The sequence below is a fragment of the Apis cerana genome, linkage group LG5 (assembly GCF_029169275.1).
Source record: "Apis cerana isolate GH-2021 linkage group LG5, AcerK_1.0, whole genome shotgun sequence".
Taxonomy (NCBI): Eukaryota; Metazoa; Arthropoda; class Insecta; order Hymenoptera; family Apidae; genus Apis; species Apis cerana.
In genome coordinates this window covers 11,490,009-11,511,355 of record NC_083856.1, presented here as the reverse complement: position 1 = coordinate 11,511,355, position 21,347 = coordinate 11,490,009, and the positions used below count along the sequence as shown (strand labels likewise).

The following is a 21,347-nucleotide window of genomic DNA, read 5'->3' as shown; positions in this document are numbered from 1 at the left end:
TCCAGATGTTCCTGGATGGATCGATAGTAATTACACGGGCGCGCCCGGTAAATTATTATCAAACCGTCTGTCATATCCACGAAACTATTAATCTAAATGCATTGATAACATTGACGCGGCGATAAATCATCGACTCTAGGCGTTTTCTTAATCCTCTTTGTTTGCTGACGAATTCTCGCCATCTTCGATATTATTTCGCTCTTCGATCGTGGAATATACGCATGTCTCGAAACTCTTCAATCCTTCACGCGACTTTGTCCTCTCCTTTTGCGCGAGCTTTTGCATTTTTCGTGTGTATACTCTTATCTTATCTTCGAAGAAAGAAAGAAAGAAAAGGTTTATTACGAGTGATTTTTTGTGACAAATTGAAGAAGAACGAGGAAATCTTTAACTCGATTTTCACGAATGTCGTCATATCTCGCAACCGGCCTGTGTTTCTCTCTTATTCGAACCCTCGCCTCCCCAAAGGAAAACCGAAAGAACGGTCTTTTTTTCCGGCTTTAAAGAATCTCTTTGACGTGTTCGGCAATTCTTCTCTATATAAAACTGCTACTTTCCCTTTCTCTCTCTCTCTTTCCTCTCTTTCCCTCGGAAAAATTTCTCGTATTCTCGTCAAGGACTCGTAAATAAATCGATGTTAAATAAATAAGATAGCGTACGTTACGTCTTCCATCTGAACCGGTTACAACGCGTCGATTAAAGAAAGAAGCGTCCCGTATCGCGATACCCGATTGGAATTTAGATAAATCGTCGGGGATTAGTCGATCAGAGAATGGGAAGCGAGGGTGGAAAAATTATTAATCGAGACTCGACCAGTGGTTACATAAAAAAAGGTAAAACTAATCGAATGCCGCGCGTCTCGTTGATCGATCGAAAAGTTAAAAAGAAAGAAAGAATAAATTAAACGGTTGGAGGCCGGGTATCGTTGAAAGAAAATATTTGATTTTTAACCAGGGTGCACCAAGGTAAACGTTTACGTTCTTCTCTTTTTTTCGCGATAAACAACGAACGATTTTTCCCTTGTTTATTTTTTAAGCACTTTGCAGTTTTCACTCCCCTCCCTCGCGTATCGTCAAATGGCATCGTTTATCGTTCACCCCGAAAGAGGAACTCGTTCGACGAGGAAACGGCCATCGAATTAACCCAAGTATTTATTTCGAGCCACGTTACAACCACGTTAATTAGAACGATATACAAATCTCGATTTCTCTTCCAGAAGAGAGAGTATAATTTACGCGATTGTGTTTCTACCGAAGAGTAGAAACAATAGAACCGTTTTTTATCTCTATTTTCTGCGGTAATACGAAATATTTTTACGCGATCGTACGAGAGTTCTCTCTGCACGAGCTGTTCTTTTTTCTTAATATTAGATTGTTCTAAAAATTCGTCGAAAAATTTCTCCACCAATTCGTCAAACATTTGTTTGTGCTTTTTTTCTTTTACATCAAATTCATTCTATTTTTTCGAAATCTCAAATTCAAAAACTTCGATCGGCGATTACGCACAAGCGAACGAGGATAGAAGGAAGCGAATAGAAGAATCGAGAGATCGAAGTTCGATTCTTTTAAATGTCTATTACCTTCTCCTCCTATCCACGTCCTTCCTTCCAAGCTTTCCAACTTTTCGATCATCGTTTAATCACAATTCCAGTTTGATTTTTTAATATGAATAGGTTCCTAAGCTCTTTACGCGTAATCTTATGAGGCGTAGAACGATATATCGTTAAATGTCTAAATTTTTCATCTCTTTGGTCTGAGTTCGATGGTCGCAATGGAAATATTGTTTTCAAAGTTTTTGTAAGGATGAAATGGGTTCAAGATGAGTTTGATTTTTGGTTGTTGAACGACGAAATTACTTGTATTCATGAAGAAATGATGAAGATTAAGAAGGCAGAGAAAATTCCAAACCTTCGAATACGAATGAACCATTAGATTCTTTTTTTCTTATATCAATGAATAAAAAAATTAGAAGGAAAAAAAATATTGTTCTACTTGCTCTGACAAACCGAGATAATTCGTAAAATATCGCACAAAACAAGGATACTTTAATAAATATTCGATAAATATTTTTTCTTTATATGTAAAGATATATAAACTATTAAAATATAAAAGTTTTGTGCGTTAATTTGCGTGGATTGATCGATGAGTTTTGATGAAAGCAACGGCGACCACGTGATCGCGTCGCAACAAGTTAGTCCGCTTAAATGTTGGCCCGTTTGGAAAATTTCAACCGATAATGCAGGGAGCGACAATCCAGAAAGAGGAGAAAAGGAAAAAAAAAAAACGAAAAAGAGAGGCATCATTCCATAAACTTTATTTATATTTTTTTTTTGTCCCACAATAGCCAGTATCCAATCTTGCAATCGAGGCTACAGTTTCCGGTTATTGAATCGTTATGTAAGCGGATATGGGCAAGAGATATAGGATATCGTTTGACGCTCCAATCATTCCAATAAACTGCAAACTGCCCCGACCCGGCCCGATATCGTTATACACTCTTTCCCCCTTGTAACCGGAAATCCGGGAATTTAATCAACCTGTCGCCTGGAGGGAGGGTTAATTTTATCGAAACAATGACCAAACTACTCGTCTGATCTTTGTCGTTGAAAAGTTCCAACTCCGCTCGTTACGCGTCCTCTCTCTCTCTTCTCTGTTTATCCAGCACCAAAGAGAGGATAGAACCGAAAAGAAAAGAGAAAAGAGAAAAGAAAATCTTACGTCGCTATCGCGATGAGCAGACAGGATTATCGTCCCCCTTCGTCCGCTTCAAGATAAGGGAAAAGGAAAAAGTTCGTTGGACGATAATCGTTAAACGGATACCACGGGATTGACCTCGTTTCAACTGTTGCGCGATCGCATTCCGACGTATCCCGATAAGGTTAGGTCGGGATACGGCTGGATAAAAGGGGACGTTAAGCGGTGTTAACCTGTAATCAATTTGAATCTCCCCTCCTTCCTTCGAGCCTTGTCGCTTTTTATATTTCCCCCTCCTCCTCTTTAAGACGGCGAGGTAACGTTTTCTAATGTCGTTGTAAGCGGCGCGGCCGAGTGGACTGCCGGGAGAAAGGGAGGGGAGATAAATTGGAACGTCGATGAAACCGTGGAAGGGGAAGGTATAGGAAGGATAGCGAGAGAGGATAGAAACGAGATAGATGGAGGCAATGTGTAAGGGGAGGGGAGGAGCCGCCTAGCGGCGAATTTATTTTTAGAGATCTTTTTTACGCCTTGTCGTCCGAAGTTTATTCTCCTTCGCCTTCTTCTGTTCCTTCTGCTTCTGTATCGTTAGTTAGATACCTGAAATATCGTTATTTTCATTCCGTCGAGGGGAACTCGAGAGTTTTTGCGAGAATCGTTTAATTCTTTTATTATTTATTTCTATTGTTCCCCTCTTTTCTATCGGTTCAGGCTCTAACGGAAAAGTTAGAAGAGTACTCTCTCTCTCTTTTTTTTTTTTTTTTAAGGAAAAGGGATACACACAATTCTGTACTCACGTTTCTGATCGTCCTCTTGAGCTGCTTGGAGGCCTTCCACCAGGTTAGAACGGCCGGCGGCTTCGATCCCGTGCTCTGACATCTAGTTTCGTATTTCTTCCCCGCCGAGAGAATCTTGTCCCTTCCCGTGATTTCAACTTTCAATGGTTTCACTGCAACCGAGTAGATATCGATCAGAGTTTCTCTCCTTTCTCTCTCTTCTCCTCCTCCTCCCTCCCCTCCCTAACGAAACAAAACTTAGATTAAAAAATTTCGACGAGAGATGCAAGATAATTTCCCCCCTTTAATCCCGAACGGTGATGATACCTTTTTCGATTACCTTTCTTTTTCCTTTTCTTTTCTTTCCTTTCTTCCTTTTTTTTCAATCTTACGAGTAAAGTAACGAAAAAAACGAGTTACGTTATTTAAATGAGAAAAAAAACTTTCGACAGATGCGAAATGCAAATGGCGAGTCGAAGGAAACGCGATTTCGAGATTAAACCGTTTCCTTCCGCGACAACTCCCGAAGGATTGAAACGGGAAAACATACGTTTGGAAAAAAACACGAGTCCGGATCGAGCTCGCCTTTTCTAGCGCCGGGCGTCTTGACGCGTTATTAATTAGACGACGGGATCGCGGCCGCGGTCGGGAAACGGGTTGGAAACGGAAAAATAGGCGGGCATTAATTAAAGGCGGGTTGAAAAGCGCGGCTCTGGCGTCGTAGGCCATTCCTCGTTACCGGCCTGTAATTATCCGCCATTGTTCAACTGCCTGCCCCTTACGCGCCGCCTCTGCCCCCTCCCCACGAAATCTTCGAATCTTTTAAGCGGCGGTCGATTAACGATCGCAGCGATTCCACGGTCTCCTTGGCTCGGAAACTTTTGGTTCCGCCTCTCGTTAGAAAGATTTTGATCGCAACTTCTTGATCCACCTCCGCGGACAGTGGATAAATACAGTGGGGAGGGGAAAGAGGCGACCTCGCATCGCGCCAGATTTTCCAACTTTTCCACGCGAAACTTCCTTCCCACTGGTAGACGGGAAATTTACCACAGCGAGCTGTCTCTCCCGCTGAATATAATCATCGTTACTTCCTCTTCTCTACCACCACTGCACGCTCTTTCCTTCTTTCTCTCCCCCCTCTTCCTTCTCTCCTTCTCTCTTACACCGATATAAAATATCATATAATCTTCGAATTCAATGATATACACATATTGCATAAAATTCCTTCTCTCTTACTTACGATTTTATACGATATAAAATATCATATAATCTTTAAATTCAACGCGATATATTAACGCGTGATGTATAATATAATACGGTCTTTCGATCTATTTTGTCGTGTGATTCAAGGTTATGACGGGGGACAGAAGGATATATTTGTTCGTGGGTGTTGTTTAGTTAGCTTCGTTCGTTCTGAGAAATTTATTATTATTTCGGAGGAGGGGAGGAAGAGAGAGAGAGAGAGAGAATTTTGGCGAGATTTTCGTCGAGGCGGGGCAAAAAAGGGGCGGGGAGAAAGGAAGAAGGGGGAAGGACGCGTTGTGCGGAGGGGCCGTCACTCCGAGCCCAGTTTGAAAACTGTGTCAGAGTCAGGCGGACAACTTTTTTTTTTGTTCCCTCTCCGTCGTACGTACGATTTTGATGCACTTACTGATCCTGACACGCGTTGTTTGTTCTGCGAGACCCCCGTCCAAACGAAAAGTTTCCTCGTTTCACACCCGTCTGGTCGGAAATTAAACCAAAACCGACCGCTGATTATTCTCTCTTTCCCTCTCTGTCTCTTCCTCCCCGTTCCCTCTTTGTCGTCGTAAAAATCAATTTAAAAAAGCGTACAAAGAAAAATCTTTCGATGGAAAAACTTCGCTTTCTTCGTCGATCGATGAAACATCGTTTCGCAGCGAGTATAATATATTTTGAAGAGACGGGCGAGGAGAAAGATGAACAGATTGGGATGAAATAGGTTGGAAAAATAGGCGAAATAATAGGGGAGAGGAATGGAGAGGAGTGGGAAGAAAGGAACGTTGGGGGTATAATTAGAAGTCGCAGGAGGGGGGAAGGAAAACAAAAACAGGCGAAAAATTAGTGTCGGTGGAAGTTGGAGGCGAGGTAGAAATTTAATTTGTAAATCAAAATTCATGTCGTCGAGACGTACGGAAACTCTCTCTCCGTTTTAATATCCTCGCTTCAACTACGAGATAATCTTTACATTTTTCTCTGCGAACTTCCATCCTGTAATTCTCGTTTTAAATTCATCCGAAAATTCTTTGTGACACGAACGCGAGGAGAAAGAGAGAGAGAGAGAGAGAGAAGTGAAAAAAGGAAATTGGACGAGGATAGGAAATTCGGGGGCAGCACGCCACGACACTTTATTTCGACGCGTTGCACACGCCGTATTTATGCGTTTTAATATGTTCCACGGTTCGCGGGCTTATTACTGACGAGGGAATAATGCGTCTAATGCACCGCGGAGAATGGAGGAACGAGCGCTTGTTGGAAAAAGAACGAGGAGGAGGAGGAGGAAATATAGGGGAGAAAGGGAATTGGAGAGAAGTTTAAATGGCTCGTTTGTAGATTAAGTCTGGAATATAGAGAGCGGCCCGTGCGCGGCGATCCTGCGAATTGCCGACTTAAGTGAAATTTTACCGAGACCCACCGCGATATCATTGGTAAAACCGCAGCTCGTATCGTTCGCACTGAGGGTACTCCAATCTCCTTCAGAGATTTCTTCTTTTCCTCTTTTTCTTTTCTTTTGCGACCGCGAGAATTTTCGCGGATCTCGCCAAACTTTCATCGATCTTTGCTCTCCGTTTTTTCCCGCGAGTACTGGAAGTATCAGGTGTGCGAATAAGTTCCTTCTTCGTTTTTCCTACGATCATCACTTCTCACCAAATTACTTTACCGTTGGTGGCGCCATCTGAAAGAGCGTTCTTTTGTTTTCAAAAACAGTCGCGACGAGCGCTCTAATAGTTTCCAGTCCTAGGCAATTTCGAGCAATACGGCGTGCGAGAAACGTCGTTCGCGTCGCTGTTTATTTTTTGCGTTTCAACTTAAGAGATCGACTGTCGAAGCTACTGAAATGATTTGTGTGCGTCGTAGAAAAGATCGAAAGTTGGAAGTTTTAATTCGTAAGACGAGGATCGTTCAGATGCATGGAAAAAGTTCGAGGAAGAGTTGGAGGAAGAGAGAAGAAGAACTGACAAGCGAGTGGAATAATCGGGTAATCTTGTATCTGATAAAATCTTCAATTTGGGGGAAAAAATGAAGGAGGAAGAACTTATTCGCAGAGCATTAATACCAGGGGAATATCGTATATAACGGGAAGTTGTTCGCCGCTTGTAAACGGAGCGAAATAATCGTTCGAATTCTGCAAATTCCGAGGATTCCGTTGTCGCGTTTGGAAACGAGCGTTTCTCCCAACCGTCGTCCCACGCGGAGGAGAGGAAAGTTATTAGGTTGGCGTAAGTTTGGTTATTAGAGGCGAAGATTTACGACGGCCGAAGTTTATTCGTCCCGAGAATGGTCGAAATCCTTCCGTTCTTAGTTGCTCGAAAAGTAAGTCGGGAAGAGAAGCGTATTACGCGGTTACGCGGTTGCGCGACTTCTCGAAGAGGAGAAGAAGAAGGATTTCCAAACGTCCCGAAACGTTTCGTTTCGTTTCGTTCACGCGCGATCAAGTGTTCAACTTTTCCTTCTTTTTTTTTCTCTCATCATCGGTTTTCGTCGTCATCGTCGTTGACGAATAATTGAGCGAACGAAGGGAAAAGAAGAGACAAAAGAGAAAAAAAAATTCGGATCGTTCGATCCTTGGATTACACTTATCCTTTTCATTAACACTGAAACGAAAAGGCTAACGAGCTTGGAGTGAATTTCATACGGGAAGAGGGATTCGTTAGTTTTCTTACTAATTAGCGGGTGGGGAAGGGGAGGATCGATTTTTTGCCGAATCTGATTTCTTTCGTAATGGTGATAAGTGGAAACGCGAGATTTATCCACTTGTTAACGACGTTCCCTCTGGTTCCACGATGCGCTAATGAAAATGAACAGTTCCGAGAAAATGTCCTTCTGGTTTAATAGGCCGTTCGCCCCCTCGGTCCTTTCTTTCTTTTATCGTATCATATAATTGGCGTTATTCGTTATTCGATTCACGAAACGGGCAAACGCGAGGCGAAGGAGGAACGTCGATCGAGATTTCGAATCCTTATATCGAGATATTTTCAATAATTCAGAAATATGCAGATGTATACGATGCAAATGATGGCGGAACTCGAAGGTGGATGCATTTTTTGGTCGAGAAGGGGGAAGGGACATTCGCCTCGTTAGAATTTCAACGGTACAGATCGAGAATCCTCCAATTATTCGATGTATACGTTTCGTCGTCGAAAATACCTCCAATTAGTCTGAGATTAACAGAGGCGGAAAAAAAGAGAGAGAGAGAAATGCTTATTTCCTTTCTGCTGCCTTTCGCGCGAAAGAATAATAAAATTGTCGATCGGTGACGGTTAATTTCGCGATCCTTCCTTTCCTTTCCGATTAAGTAATTAATCGATACGCTTCTTACGCGAATAAATTCTAATTTCCACCTTGGTGAATATTATTGAAAAAACCGGTAATAATTTTCAACTCGATCAAATAACGATACACGGATAATTTTTGCACGTCGATGAAGAAACAAACGAGAATCGATTCGCTTATTTAACCTCGTTACTTACGCTTTACTCTAGTGGATTCAGATCGAAACTGATTTCGACCTTCAAAAAATTAATTAGTCGCTCTTCGAATTCAACGAAGGAATAAATTTAAACGCGAAAAGGGAGAGATTTCGCTCGAATTTGAACTTTATTACACCTTTGCATAAATTTTCTCGATTAATCGATTTCCCTCGTCACGGTTCGCGTTTACGGCTTATGGGGTGAGAGTTGAAGGGTCGACTCGCGTCCGAGGAATCGATTACCGAGGAGAGGACGTCGATGTATACATATATAGGTGATTCGAATTGGACTCGAAGGGAATGGTGATGTCGATAAGGAAGGATAATAGGAAGTAGTTTGGAGATCGGTGTGTTAATATCGCTTCTCGAGAGATCCGACTCTCCGTTTCTTCTTCGAGGAGACTCGACTTGATTATTCCCCTTAAAAATGTCTTCGATCTCTGAAATTCTGCAAGGGAAGGGAAGCGAAAGTGAAAAATTCCATTTCTCTCTCTCTCTTCCCTCTTTCGAACAATATTTCCCAAGAGGCTCTTTTACATCATCGGCTTTCGGAATTACCGGTCTCGATCTCTCTTCTCCCCTCGCATCGAGCGAATTCGACTCGAAACTTGTTGTTGTTGTCCGTCTGTGGAGAATTTCTCGCGGGATGAATCACCTCTTCCAAGAGATTATTAATATTATTAATATTACTACCTTATACCCTTCTACCCTTAACCTATATTTTGATCAACATACTTTTGACCCCTTTCGACGCGTTTATATCGAAATATCAAGTTGGCTTTCGAAGAGTTTCGGGTCTCGAAATGAGAAAATGAGAACGAAATCAGTGTTGAACGGAGATGATGAATCGGAATGGAATTAGACGTTATCTCTAACGGGGGATCAAAAGTGTGCTTTTGAATAGAATTATAACGACGATAATGGTTGGATCAGAATCCTGAACAAATATCGAAACCATCGGAGGGAATAATTCCGAAATCGATCAAGACACGATAGTTTACCAACGACTTTCACTTTCAGTTTCGCTTATTAAAAAAATAATAAAATATTCCCCAATCCGTTCGAAATTTTTTATACAAAATATATTGTTTTTCTTCCCGAAGATAGAAACGTTATTTCACCACTTTTATCTAATAATTTTGACAGGCGTTTGCGTGCAAGTTTTAATCGGTACAAGTGGCGATGATCCGGAAGTGAGGTCGTCCCCGAACCGTGAAGACTTTCGCTTATTGGACGAGTTCTCGAGGATCGGAATTGGAATCGGACGGTGCGGTGACTTTGAATTCGGATGGAGGAATGGTCGATTGGCCTGGTGGAAATTTGCTGGAGCGGAAGGGGAGAGGTAAGAGGTCGAAAAAACGAGTTTAATAACGTCGGCGACTACCCGTGACGGAGCTTCGACAACATCCGCCCAGACGAACAACAACTTTTCGTCTTCTTTATAATATTTTCCCTTCGACACGAGTTTTACAACGATTTCGAAAGGGAAGGTATTTCGATAAAAATCAGGGGAACGATTCGATTCCATAAAATTGAATGGAATATCGGCGGTTGGTTTCCAAATGTAACGTTTATCAACGACAGTTTCGAAGTTCTGATTGCCTTTCAACCGTGATTCCGCGCCGTTGTCGAAAACCTACGTATCGCTGTCCTCCCCTCACTTGTAATCGCTTGAAAAATGTTTCAATTTCAATTTCATCTCGTCGAGATCTAACCTATCCCCCTCCCCTCTTTCTCCATCGATCTCTATCCCCGAGCAGAGCGGCAAGGAATTCGTTCATTTCCGGCCCCGATTCGAGATTAAAAATACATTCCACGGCGATACGATATGTAATCCCGTAACGTGAAATATTTCGAAGAAGAAGAAGAAGAAAAAAGAAGAAATGTTGCTCGTTGTTCCATTGCGACAATTCAGAGCTTTGCTCGTGGAAAAAGACGAGGAGAGGGAGAGAGGGAGGAGGATAAAAGAGGGGAAAAGAGAAATACAGCGTGGGTCTCGCGTGGATAGGCGTGTCTCGGGTGAACGAGTACAACGAAATCTGGCGGTGGGTCAAACGGTGGAGTAGAGTTTCAGAGCGGAGCGATCTCTCCTGCATCACGGGTAATTAGCTTCGTTAATTATTGATCGTTTCATTAACATAACCGAGTTGGCTTTCACGGGCTCGATGAAGGGGACAAATTGCCTGCCTTGTTTTTTCTTTCTTTTTTCCCTCCCCCCATTTTTTTTTCTCTTCTTTCAAAATCTTCCTTTTTTTATGGACCGTCATTATCAATTATCCAGATCCCTTTCTCGATTCTTGTTCGTTCTTCTAAATTAATAAAGCATATTTCAATAAACGAGCGGACTCACTGTGAAGCTCGATGACGACGGCAGTGGTGGGGGGCGGTGCTAAATGAGTATTGTTCGCCTTGCACAACAATTTGGCGTGGTAGTGACTCCTCGTGAGACCCTTCAGCGTCACGTTGCTTATGGTCACGACGTTGGCCTCACCTCCCGGCCCTTGGCTCTCCCGTATCTCCGACGGAGCATCGATTGTCTGCGACTCCAGCAGCCACGTGACCCGGGGCTTAGGTTTACCTAAATCGAACAGACACCAAGCCCAACTTAGAAACCGGGTGGTTAAAATGACTCGTGGTGTTCAATTTGACTCGATCGGCTTAATTGATCGATTCTCGCAAAGTTTGGAAACGAAATTTTTCGCCAACGTACGATGGAACGTATGGAAAAGTTTAGAGATTTGGTTTATTCCCTTATTAAAATTTATTTTCTTTGAAATAATTATATTACGGCGATATTCCATATCAGAATCTTTTGCTTTTTCCAATTTCAATAGATACGATGAAGGTGGATCGTGTACTTTGATCAAAAGGGAGTATCGTTTCTTCGCAAAGGGAAGAATTTATCCGGGAAAAATGTTTACGGAACGAAAAAGTGTTTTGCAAATAATTTTGAGCACGATTGGAATAATCTTGTCTATTATTTTTCTTCGTGTCCCGCAAAATTCACGCAAAAAGTAATTTCAAGAAAAAACAGGTTTATAATCGAAAATTGTAAATTTTTTATTTATTCATAAATATCGGGTAAATGGCTTCCATACGCTTTGCATACGCTTTGCTCTTTTGTTGAAATTTTCCATCAACGTTTATGCATAAATGTGGTTCAATTTCCTCTTTCGAGGTCGTCGGCGTAAACCTTAGACTTCGAAAAGCCTCAAAGAAAAAAGTTCGCACGGCCAATTCTGATCGTCGGAACGGGAAATTACAGGAAACGACTCGTGCAGCGATTCAACTATTTCTCGAGTCGTACGGCATGTGACACCGTCTTGTTGAAACGTGTCGTCCATATCTTGCGATTTAGACAGGAAAAACTGGACCACGTCGCGATAGCGAGCACCGTTAGCACGCATCCCATTTCACTCGTGGATTTTCCAAACGCGGCAATTTTCATCGCTTAACCATCGAGATGAAAACGAGTCTCATCGTTGAACGTCATATTGTCTTTTTTTTCTCTTTCGTTGGCAACACGAATGGGGCGAAATTCGAATCTTGCGCGAGTCTTTTATTATAATTTATCCTAAAAGGAAGAGTCGACAACGAAACTTGAGATTTCTCGAAACGAAGCGTGTAGTCCAGCCAGAGCTCGTAGGTTACGTCCTCGAAAGACGTAAGTAAACAAAACAAAGGCAGGCTGTTCGTCAGTTGAACTCGAGCTGCCCGACTAATCCGAGTGGGCGACGTATCGAGAGACAGGGAGAGAGACAGGAATAGAGAGATAGATAGATAGAAGATGGCGGTCGTCAATCACGTCGCTCGACGGGTCTTATTCGGCCGATCTCGATGCAGACTCGGCCCGACGTCTGCTCGTCAATTTATTGGTCCCGATGTACCGGTTGCGCGCCTAATTCCGACCTAATTCCCACAGTTAATTACTCGCAATTAAATTTGTCTTTTCTTGGAAAACCTATATATAAAGACGCCATCTTAATACCTATTGCGATCACACAACGAGTGGCTTTCAATCCACGGCAACTTCTAACAATTAAATTTTCCCAAAGCGATCGATTTTCCCGCGGGATTATTATTTACAGAAGCGTCTCGCTCGTGAATTTATTTCTTCTCGTTGAATGAAAAAAGAAAAGTCTGCCTGCCAAGTGTCATTGCTATTCGATTTGTACACGCCACGTTGCGTACAATGCGCGGTTTCAAGATGGAGGATTCTGTTTGTGCAACGCGTGTTCCTTTTTTTTCTTTTCTTTTTTTTTTTAGCGCGGGTGATGAGCGATGCACGATGGCCGAGGGGGACAACAAGTTGGTTGGGGAGAGAAGAGGGCTCTAGACAGACTAGTGTTGGAAGGAGAGGGAGCCGGAAGAGGGAGAAAATCGAGAGTGAGCGTGACACGCTCTCAACTTTCCTACTGGCGCTACTGGCGGAGAATTATTTCATTGCTGCATCCCTGAGAGTGGAAATGAAAAAGGTGAGAGGGGGATCTTTATTGCTCTCTCCTGGCTTCTACCTGGTATCATGGATGGAGGAGGGATATATATACATACATCTTTCGATCCTAATAATGGCATGCCTCGAGGAGAATGTGACAGAATAGGGTTTCACGAATTTTACCAAATTTTCTCCATTCGTGCGAGACGATTTCGTTTAGAAGAGAAACGGACTACCATTGCGTGTTGATCTAATATAATTTCGATTCTAAATACGACTTGTTAGATCATTATCTCGCGAAAAAGTTTCAATCGAGTTTCTTCGAGCTCTAAATTGCTAAAATTTCTTTCCGCTTGTCTGCCCTTTTGGTTTTGCGAACGAGGAGAAAGGGGTTAAAAAAGGTGGAAGAGTAAAAGATCGGGGGAAACAATGGAGAGGAGGAACACGGAGGGGCGAGCACAGGAATGGAATGCAGCCGCGACTCGCGTTTTAAAACACAAAACGCTTCACCCTGTAAAATTACTTTCACGGCGACGTGTTCGCAACAATGCGGGCGAGGATTACGGGAAAAGACTAAAGACAATAGTTGCGCGTATACACGATGAATTTCATTCGCCTCGTTTTCCAAAGGTTTTACTTATTATTTACGCGAGAAGGAAATCTTTGTTTTCTCCAAGCTTTAATGATTCATTCTCACCTTGACTCGAGCCTCGTTCGATTATCGATCCATTCTCGCGAAATCTCATCTCAGAAATCACCATTTGGATCGATTCAATATTTATTTGTACAGAATAAATTCGTAAACTTCTTTAACCTTGTGTAACCTTGCGAAGCGTGGAATAATATACCGTCGAACGGTTAGACTTTTTTTATCTCAAACCGCAGATCGAATTACACTGGCGTTAGTCCAAGTTTGACGGTTAGTGGGAATAGAAATATTATTTTCAAGTTTTGTAAACTTGGAATACGGTGAAATGAAATTAGTTGGAACGAAAATTGAGCTTGATTTTTCGTTATTAAACGATGAAATTATTTCTATTCGTTAAGAAATCGAGGATAGAGGAAAGGAAAATAGCAATGAAAATAGAGATGTAGAAAAAGTGAAAAATAAGAATAGACGGTGAACGTGAGAGCATTGAAAATATTAGAATATAGAAATATTTTAAGAAAATTACGATTAACGGGCACAGGAAATCACAGTGGAGTTGTTGAAAGATTAAAATATCGCACGGAATATAGAGAAATTTCGACTCGAGCGTTTATTGGAAAAGAAGGACGGTTTCGACAACGTTTCGATTTCCATTCTATTCTCCCTCTCTGCGTTTCTCTCCCGCGAATAAGACGAGGACCAGCCACGAGAAGAATCTTGGGAACTCTCTGGGATTTATAAAATTCCAAAATTCCGTTCCCCTTTGCCCCGTGAATTTCCCGCGGAAAGAGACGCGATCCTCCCGGTTTCTCCTTCAAAAACCGGGGCACAGTGCAGGAGAAAACGAACTCGTGGAAACAGAATTTTTGAAATTCAACTACGCCTCGTTGGTTTCTTTTTTCTCCCTTTCTCTCTCCTTTGTCCGTTTACGTACGACTTACAAAAAAAGAAAAAGAGGGGAAAAAAATTGTTTCGACTATTCCGCCAAAAGTTTTCGACAAAATATTTTTCTCGACACGGCGGATGCTTGGTTTCCCCCGTCGTTCGAAAGGGATTCTCGGTGGTCGGATTCAAGAAAGAAACGAGTGGAACGGGTCGACGTCCCGTTCAAGTTCATCCAACTGATTTAAACTCGTGGCCGGAACGATCCCTCTCGTGCTTCTCCACGCCAACGTGAATACACATCCTTCGCGGATGCCTCGAGTTGTTCTTATGCCGAGTAACTAATAGCTTACGCGCTATCTAATATTCCTTCCATCCATTTTCGATTAAAAACTTTGTTTTACAGTGAAGAATCCCGTATCGGAATTAATTAGATGGAATCGTCGGATAATAGAACAATTTCTTTCCGATCCAACCTCATTTATTATTTCTTTCAACATCCATCGTCTTTTTGCCGTTTGCACTCTCACTTTCAATCGTTTCTTTAAATCATTTTCCATTTCAATAGTTTGAACCTGTACTTTTTTTCATTTTTACGATTTCTTCGACATAAATCGATTACGCAGAAAAGTATTTGTTACATCTAATCTGTTATTCGCGTAATAATAACACTCTCGTTATATTCTCGTGGCTAGAAGAAATCGAGAAACGAATCATTCGCCTCCCCGTTATAACAACGTCGAACCTTCTTTTTATAATATACTCCTCCCAGGAAGAATGGCCGAACGGTGCAAATACGTACATAAATAATTTCGTACGAAATAGCATAGGGAACGGAAGCTGGTTCACGGTCGATCGAGGAGACCGTAGGTTTTTCGACTTCTTCTTACAGGATCAGCAATTTCTTCCTCTTCCTCTTCCTCTTCTTCTGAGCAAGGGAGAGTCTTAGTGTAAACAGCCAAGAGTTTGAGTCGTGGAAACGGAATACCGGAATTTCGAAGACTTCCGGGGACGAGGAGGAAGAAAATACAAATTTATCGAAAGTTGCATGGACAGTCCGCCATCTTCTCGCCGACAATCGGGTTCCTACTCCACCTGGACGGGCCAGGAAAAGTTGTTGGAAATTCGTTTTTTCTTCCGTCGAGTGACAAATCGATGATCGAGGAGGAGCGCGGCCTCCTCTCTATGCGAGCAATCTTCCTCTTCGAGGGAAGGGAAAAATTCCCCCTCGTCGAATCAAAGGGAGGAAAGTTTCCGACTCGAAGTTAATTTTTCCCGATGAAATAGAAACGCGATAATGAAAAATTAACCTTTTCTGCCAGCGAGGGAAAAATTTTTGTCGAAATTTTCGAAAACCTCTCGGAAAAACTTACTTCGTCGATCGAGTATAATGCGCGAAAAAATACGTTTTTCTTTTTTTTCTTTTTTTTTTTTTTTACGTTTCACGTATCAACGTTCAAGGGTGCTTTCAACTTTTATTACATTTCCACGAGAACCGATCGTGATGAAGGGAGAGGGGGGATCGATGGCCGTCGAATTATTGGGGCAATTAATCGTTCAATTTTTGTTCTCTCTCTCTCCTTTTTTCTCTTTTTCCCCCCCCTTCTCGGCGATCAAACTGAAACCAGGATGATTCTGATTCTTCGAAAGTGGCGCGACCGTCCGCGTCGCGGAGAAATGGCGGCGGTCGAAGATTGAAATTGGCGCGGATCCAGGAGATCCGGTCGGGCGACGCGACACCTATCAGGCGAGAAGTCGTGGAAAAATCGCGCTGGACTCTTCGACGAGTCTTTCCCCCCTCCTCCTCCCTATTTCATTTTGTATTTACTTCGAATAAGCGAACGCCGGCTGTAAATGGGATTGGCACCGCGCCAAAGTTACCCGCGGTATTCAAGTAAATGGGATTTTTCGTCCGACGCGCAAGAATTCCGAAAGTACGCGTACGCGAAAAACCTCTCGTTCCTCTCTTTTTTCCTATGCCTCCTCCTCCTCCTCTTGCCGCGGAAGATAATTCCACGCGCCTCCGCGACATTACCGCGTGAAACTCAATTTGAACGCGGCCCGATATTCGTATCTCGTTCCGTCTTATCTATCGCAAAGCTGGGCTTCTTTCGATCGACGTATCGACGAGAGCCAAGGAGATGGGACGAGAGTTGGAGTTTCTTCCCGTTTCTTCCTCTATTAAATTTCCTCGCTTCCGGAGAAACGAGTTTTTCCGGAGAGAGAGGGGGAGAAGCCGAAGAAACTACCGACCCTCCCCCTCCTCGCCCAGTTTTGAAACGCTGTCCTCGTCGTCGTCGAGAAGAGTTTGATCGAGTATGACGGATGCGGAGAAGGAGAGGGCCAAGCAACAAGCTTTTCGCGTAACAAACGATCCTCTATTATAATAATTCATCCGCCTAATCAGGCGGAAGCAATTTCTGGCGTCCGATCCGTTATAGCGTTATTAAAGAGAAAGGCTTTTTAACCCTCGAATGGACACTCGGTCAATAGGATCGATTCGAATGACGATATTTGTTTACGTTTGATTTTTTTTTTAAATTCGTGTTACAAGTTCGGTGAAATAATTTTATTTGTGGTTTTATTATTGGACGCGTTGTCAGCAAACACCATTATTTCATAGTTGGTGTTTATTTGTTTTTCTTCGATACGTATACTTTAAATGTTTCGCAAACACAGCGCGATTACGTATATTATTCGTTCAGCTATTAATCATTTTATTTACATTTTATTTGTTGTTTTCACTGCCCAGTCAATATATCGCTTCGTATAGATCCTAAGTTCTTTACGTGTAACCTTGCGAAGCGTGGAATAATATACCGTCGACGGTTAAATTTTATTTTATCTCAAATTACCGCGGATCGAATTACACTTTCGGTGTTTTGTTGAGTTTGACGGTCACTGGGAATAGAAATATTATTTTCAGAGTTTTGTAAGCATGGAATATGCGGTAATGAAATTAGTTAAAGAAGATGAGTTTGATTTTTCGTTATTGAATAACGAAATTGTTCCTATTCGTTAAGAAATCGATAGAGGGGAGGAAAATAGCGATGAAAATAAAGATGTGGTAAGAGAAATAAGAATAATAGAAGAATAATGATTTTAATATTCGACAAATTTTCATGCGTAAAGATACACAAAATATTAAAATACAAAAGTTTAATTCTCACGTGAAATCATTTGTTGTTGGTTCAAAGTGCAAAGAGTAATTGTTCCGATGTACAACTATAACGTAACAATTATAAGCAGAATTAATCGATAACGTTTCAATAGTTGAGAAATTTTTCTATAAATTTTTTTTAAGAAGCTTCCGTTTTAATTTAAAACTTCAATTATTTCGTATTAAAAACGATGTAATGATTTGCCAATAATTTTTTACACGTTCAAGGGAAAAACGCCTGGGGTGAGTTAAAACTCGGCCGATTATTAATGCGTCGCCAGACAGGCTTAGCGACATTATTTATTATTTTCTCTCGCAGCGAGTGTCAAATGCAAATTAGATCGCGCGCACATCTTATTTTAGTTTTATCAACCGCTTACCTCCGTGAACCTCGCACACGAGGAACAGATCCGCTCCTTCTGGGTAGGCTTCGAGAAGTTTGCTCATATCCCTCCTCTTCGCGTCGTAGATGATCGGCTTGGCCGGCGGCACTGAAAGAAGGAGAAGAAGAAAATGAACGGAGTTCGATCGAAACTCGGATAGAATCGAAGTTACACGGATAATTCGGGGGGAGGAGGGGGAGCAACGAAGGGGAAGAAACGATTTCTTAAGGCGCACAAGATGTAGGTCGTAATCGTGGACCGAGATTACGCTGTAGATGGCCTTAGGAGCGCGTTAATACCCCCATTCGCCGATCTTTTATAGCGCGTTTCCTCCCCCTTCTCCTCCCACCCTGTTTTAGAATTCTCGTCGAACCGGTCATTCTCCCTTCTCGACCCAAATCGTCCCGTTTCCCCAAGGAAAACACCATTTTTATCGTTTCGGGGCGAACGCCCAATTTTTCGTCTCTGAATCCCCCCTCCTCCCCGACAAATTTTACAGTAATCGATTCTCACTCGGCTCTCTTTGAAGATCGAGAACGCACCCCCATCCCAAAAAGGTTTCTCCACGTTGTTTGCCAAGGTAAAGGTTTGCCGGATACGATTTACGCGTGTGTTTTCCAAAGGAGGAAGAGCGCGTCGCGAATCCTTCCCCGAATCTTTTCCACGAAAGGTGAAAGGTGAATGGGGCAAGGGATAACGTATGCGAAGCTCGGCCAACCAACCAACCTCTGGAAAACTTTTGCGGAAATTCTAACCGACTCGTGGCGGAAGACGTGAGTCACGAGGACGAATCTTGTCTCGTCGGAAGGAAAGGTCGTAAAGAAGAGAAACGGCGATCTCTCTTCCTCTTTTGTACGCGTATCGAATCCCCTCCGGCGAATTTCGATCGTAAACTTTTATATCGCGGCGAAGTTACGTTTAAACGCGTGGCTTTCGAGAGATAAGAAATCACGACTTGCTAATCCCACGACTAAATACCCTATGGGCTACCTGCCTGATTTCGATTTATATATATACGATATATATATATATATATATAAATAATTATTGTGCTCGAATCGCGAGATGCCTCTCTGAAAAAGTCGGGCGAATTTCGAAAATTTCTAGCTGGGATCTCGTAAAAAAAGGAACGATTTTACCGGCCGAGCAACCGAAATTGGAAGCGAAAATGATCCGTGGAAAATGGAAGGAAGTTTATTGGCTCGAGAGAGGAAAAAACGAAATTATCCAGTTCTTGCGTCTCGATGCTTCTCGTTTCTCTTGGAACGTGTCGAAACGATACGTAACCGCGCTACGTATCATCGAGCTGTCGTTCCATGCCAGCCATCCAACCGGCATTTGTTCACCCGTGCGTGTTTGTCCATCTCCGTGCGAACGAATATCCGCTCGTACGTACCGACCGAGGTTGCGTACAATGCATCGATGATATACCGGCTACAGAGAAGTATATATATATATATATATATAACTGGCGCGTATAGCTATCTTCTTCCTCATCCGTGACGCACCATTTGTGCCGTGCTTCCCTATCCGCTATCGGCTCTCACTAAGCTTACACTTTCTTCCTTCTCGCGGGGACGTGGACTCGTTGCAAATCCAGATTCGAATCGAGATCCTCGCGAATTTCCTTGATCTTTTACACGATGTGCGACGATTGTTCCGCGCTCGAATTTCCTTTCTTTCTTTTTTCCTGTTGTTATCGCCAAGTTTTTTTCTTATTATTTCCATTTCTTGAAAATCTTTATTTGTGAAAAAATGTGACAATCGGTGTCTTTGATTTGACGATTTGAAATCGTCGGTTGTCGACTTCCGGCCGATTTATCCCGGAAACGGGATATGATCCATCGTCGGAAATCCTTATCACCGAAAAATTGCACCTCCACCGGTATATTTGTGAATTACTATATATAATAACGATAAAAATAGTATCATCCGGGGAAAGTATTATCGAGAACATCGCGTAAAATGCTCCCGATATTTCAGGAATTACGAACATTGGCTATACCGTTACCCATATTTTCGGAACGGTATTTTTATCGCTCGTGTTACGAACGATTGCTTGCCATCTTCCTTTTTTTTTTTTTTTTTTTCTCTCCTCTCCACCCCCTACGTTTTCGCGTATCGATTAAATATAGCGAGAGTCCGAATTGACGGGAACCCGAACACGATACGTATACATGTGTTGTGTACGTACAACATTGGGCCGATTCGATACCAGTTATGGTAATAAAGACAAATTTTTTTTTTTCATCCCCAACGAATGTTTCCACCATATTTCTACCAAACGAACAGCAGTTCAACGAAATTTTTATTTCGATCGTTCCGAGATTTATCTCTCTCTCCCTCTCTCTCTCTCTCTCTTATTACGTACAAGAATAATTTTTCCTCGAAATGTATCGTTGAATGGATACATTGCTGGAGAATATTACTCTCTACTCTACGTGTTTTAATCTTTCCTCTAAACTCTCTGTCTCTCTCTCTCTCTCTTTCCATAGAGAGTCCATAGAACTATCTAGTTAGCTAGTTAGCTAATCCCATTGACCAGGCTCACCCTTGCAACGTTTTGGAACGAGTATCTCTCCTTAACCGAGACCCGATTCATCGACCATGAATTCATCGGCCAAAAACGGGGAAATTACACGAGAGACCTTGCAGATTCGGGAAGGGAGGGGGGAATTAATCCGTATCTCGTTAATCCGATTATCTTTACTTTCTCCGCCAAATTTGCTTCCTCGTTCTACCCAGTTAAAACCGTCTACGCTTCGACCTTCCCTCCGCCCAATCTCTTTTCCGACTTATTACATATCACCCGACGCTCATCCGTTCTCCGTGCACGTTGGACGACGTCACGTGACGAGGAGTGGGCCAATCGGGTTAGCGCGCGGACGGGTTGCGGGAGGAAGGGGACGAGGGTCCGCAGGCTAAGAATATTTTTGCATTTGGCACGCGGCAGATCTATGTATCGAGCGTTCCTGGCGACGAATTATATTTTTTCCACGGTGATGGCGACGTGTGTACGTAGCGTGTGTGTGTGTGTGTGTGTGTGCAGAACCATTCCTCTTCACTGTGACTCGGGCGTGCGTCGCGTGCGCTGTATACGATTATCGTTAAAAATTTTAGAAAAATTGTGTCTCGGAACACGTGCTCGTTTCTCGAAATGTTAGGTCGCGTCGAGGATCCGTGTGCATTCGCCTCACGTATTCCAACGGAATCCGAATTCCGTTGGATTTTTTTTTCTTCTTCGCCCGTAACCCTTGCGGGAAGAGGGTTTCCAGTTCTTCTTTACCAACGGAGCCTCGTCGGATCCGAGATATTCTGAAATACCGATATAATCGAGCGCTCGTTTTGAATTCACGATACACGAGAGAAATTTCCCTTACACTCGAAACGGGGGTTAACGAGTGGAAAAGTTATCTCGCCGCGGATTTCAAGTTCAAGACGTATTTTCGACGTATCGTTCGGGGAAATATTCGAATATACGGAATATACGGATGGAAGATATAAACTGCTCAAAACAGACTGTGTATAATAAATAATCCGAGATGAAGCGATTATCTATTCGCTCGCGCGTTGTTTCGTAAATCCTTCTAGTAATTTTTCCTTTTTTTACTATTACTCAGGATTAATTCAAGCGAGCCTCTTAATTAAAGAAACTTGTCGA

The 21,347-nt window shown here is 42.5% G+C and overlaps 1 protein-coding gene and 1 long non-coding RNA gene across 15 annotated transcripts in view; one reads left to right on the top strand and one right to left on the bottom strand.

Annotated features, from left to right (window-relative positions):
* LOC107997565 (nephrin-like) overlaps positions 1–21,347 on the bottom strand; it is a 98,389-nt gene that overhangs the window by 33,200 nt on the left and 43,842 nt on the right. For all 14 annotated transcript variants that reach the window (XM_062075282.1, XM_062075279.1, XM_062075280.1 and 11 more), the window contains 3 exons: positions 17,684–17,794; positions 10,528–10,755; positions 3,491–3,642 (listed from right to left, as the gene is read on the bottom strand). In XM_062075282.1, coding sequence (XP_061931266.1) covers positions 3,491–3,642; positions 10,528–10,755; positions 17,684–17,794 — 491 coding nt within the window. The remainder of the gene's footprint in view (positions 1–3,490; positions 3,643–10,527; positions 10,756–17,683; positions 17,795–21,347) is intronic.
* The window catches only part of LOC133666119 (uncharacterized), an 85,575-nt gene continuing 76,674 nt past the window's right edge, over positions 12,447–21,347 (top strand). Inside the window, exon 1 of the long non-coding RNA XR_009829791.1 lies at positions 12,447–12,652. This is a non-coding gene — a long non-coding RNA (uncharacterized LOC133666119). The remainder of the gene's footprint in view (positions 12,653–21,347) is intronic.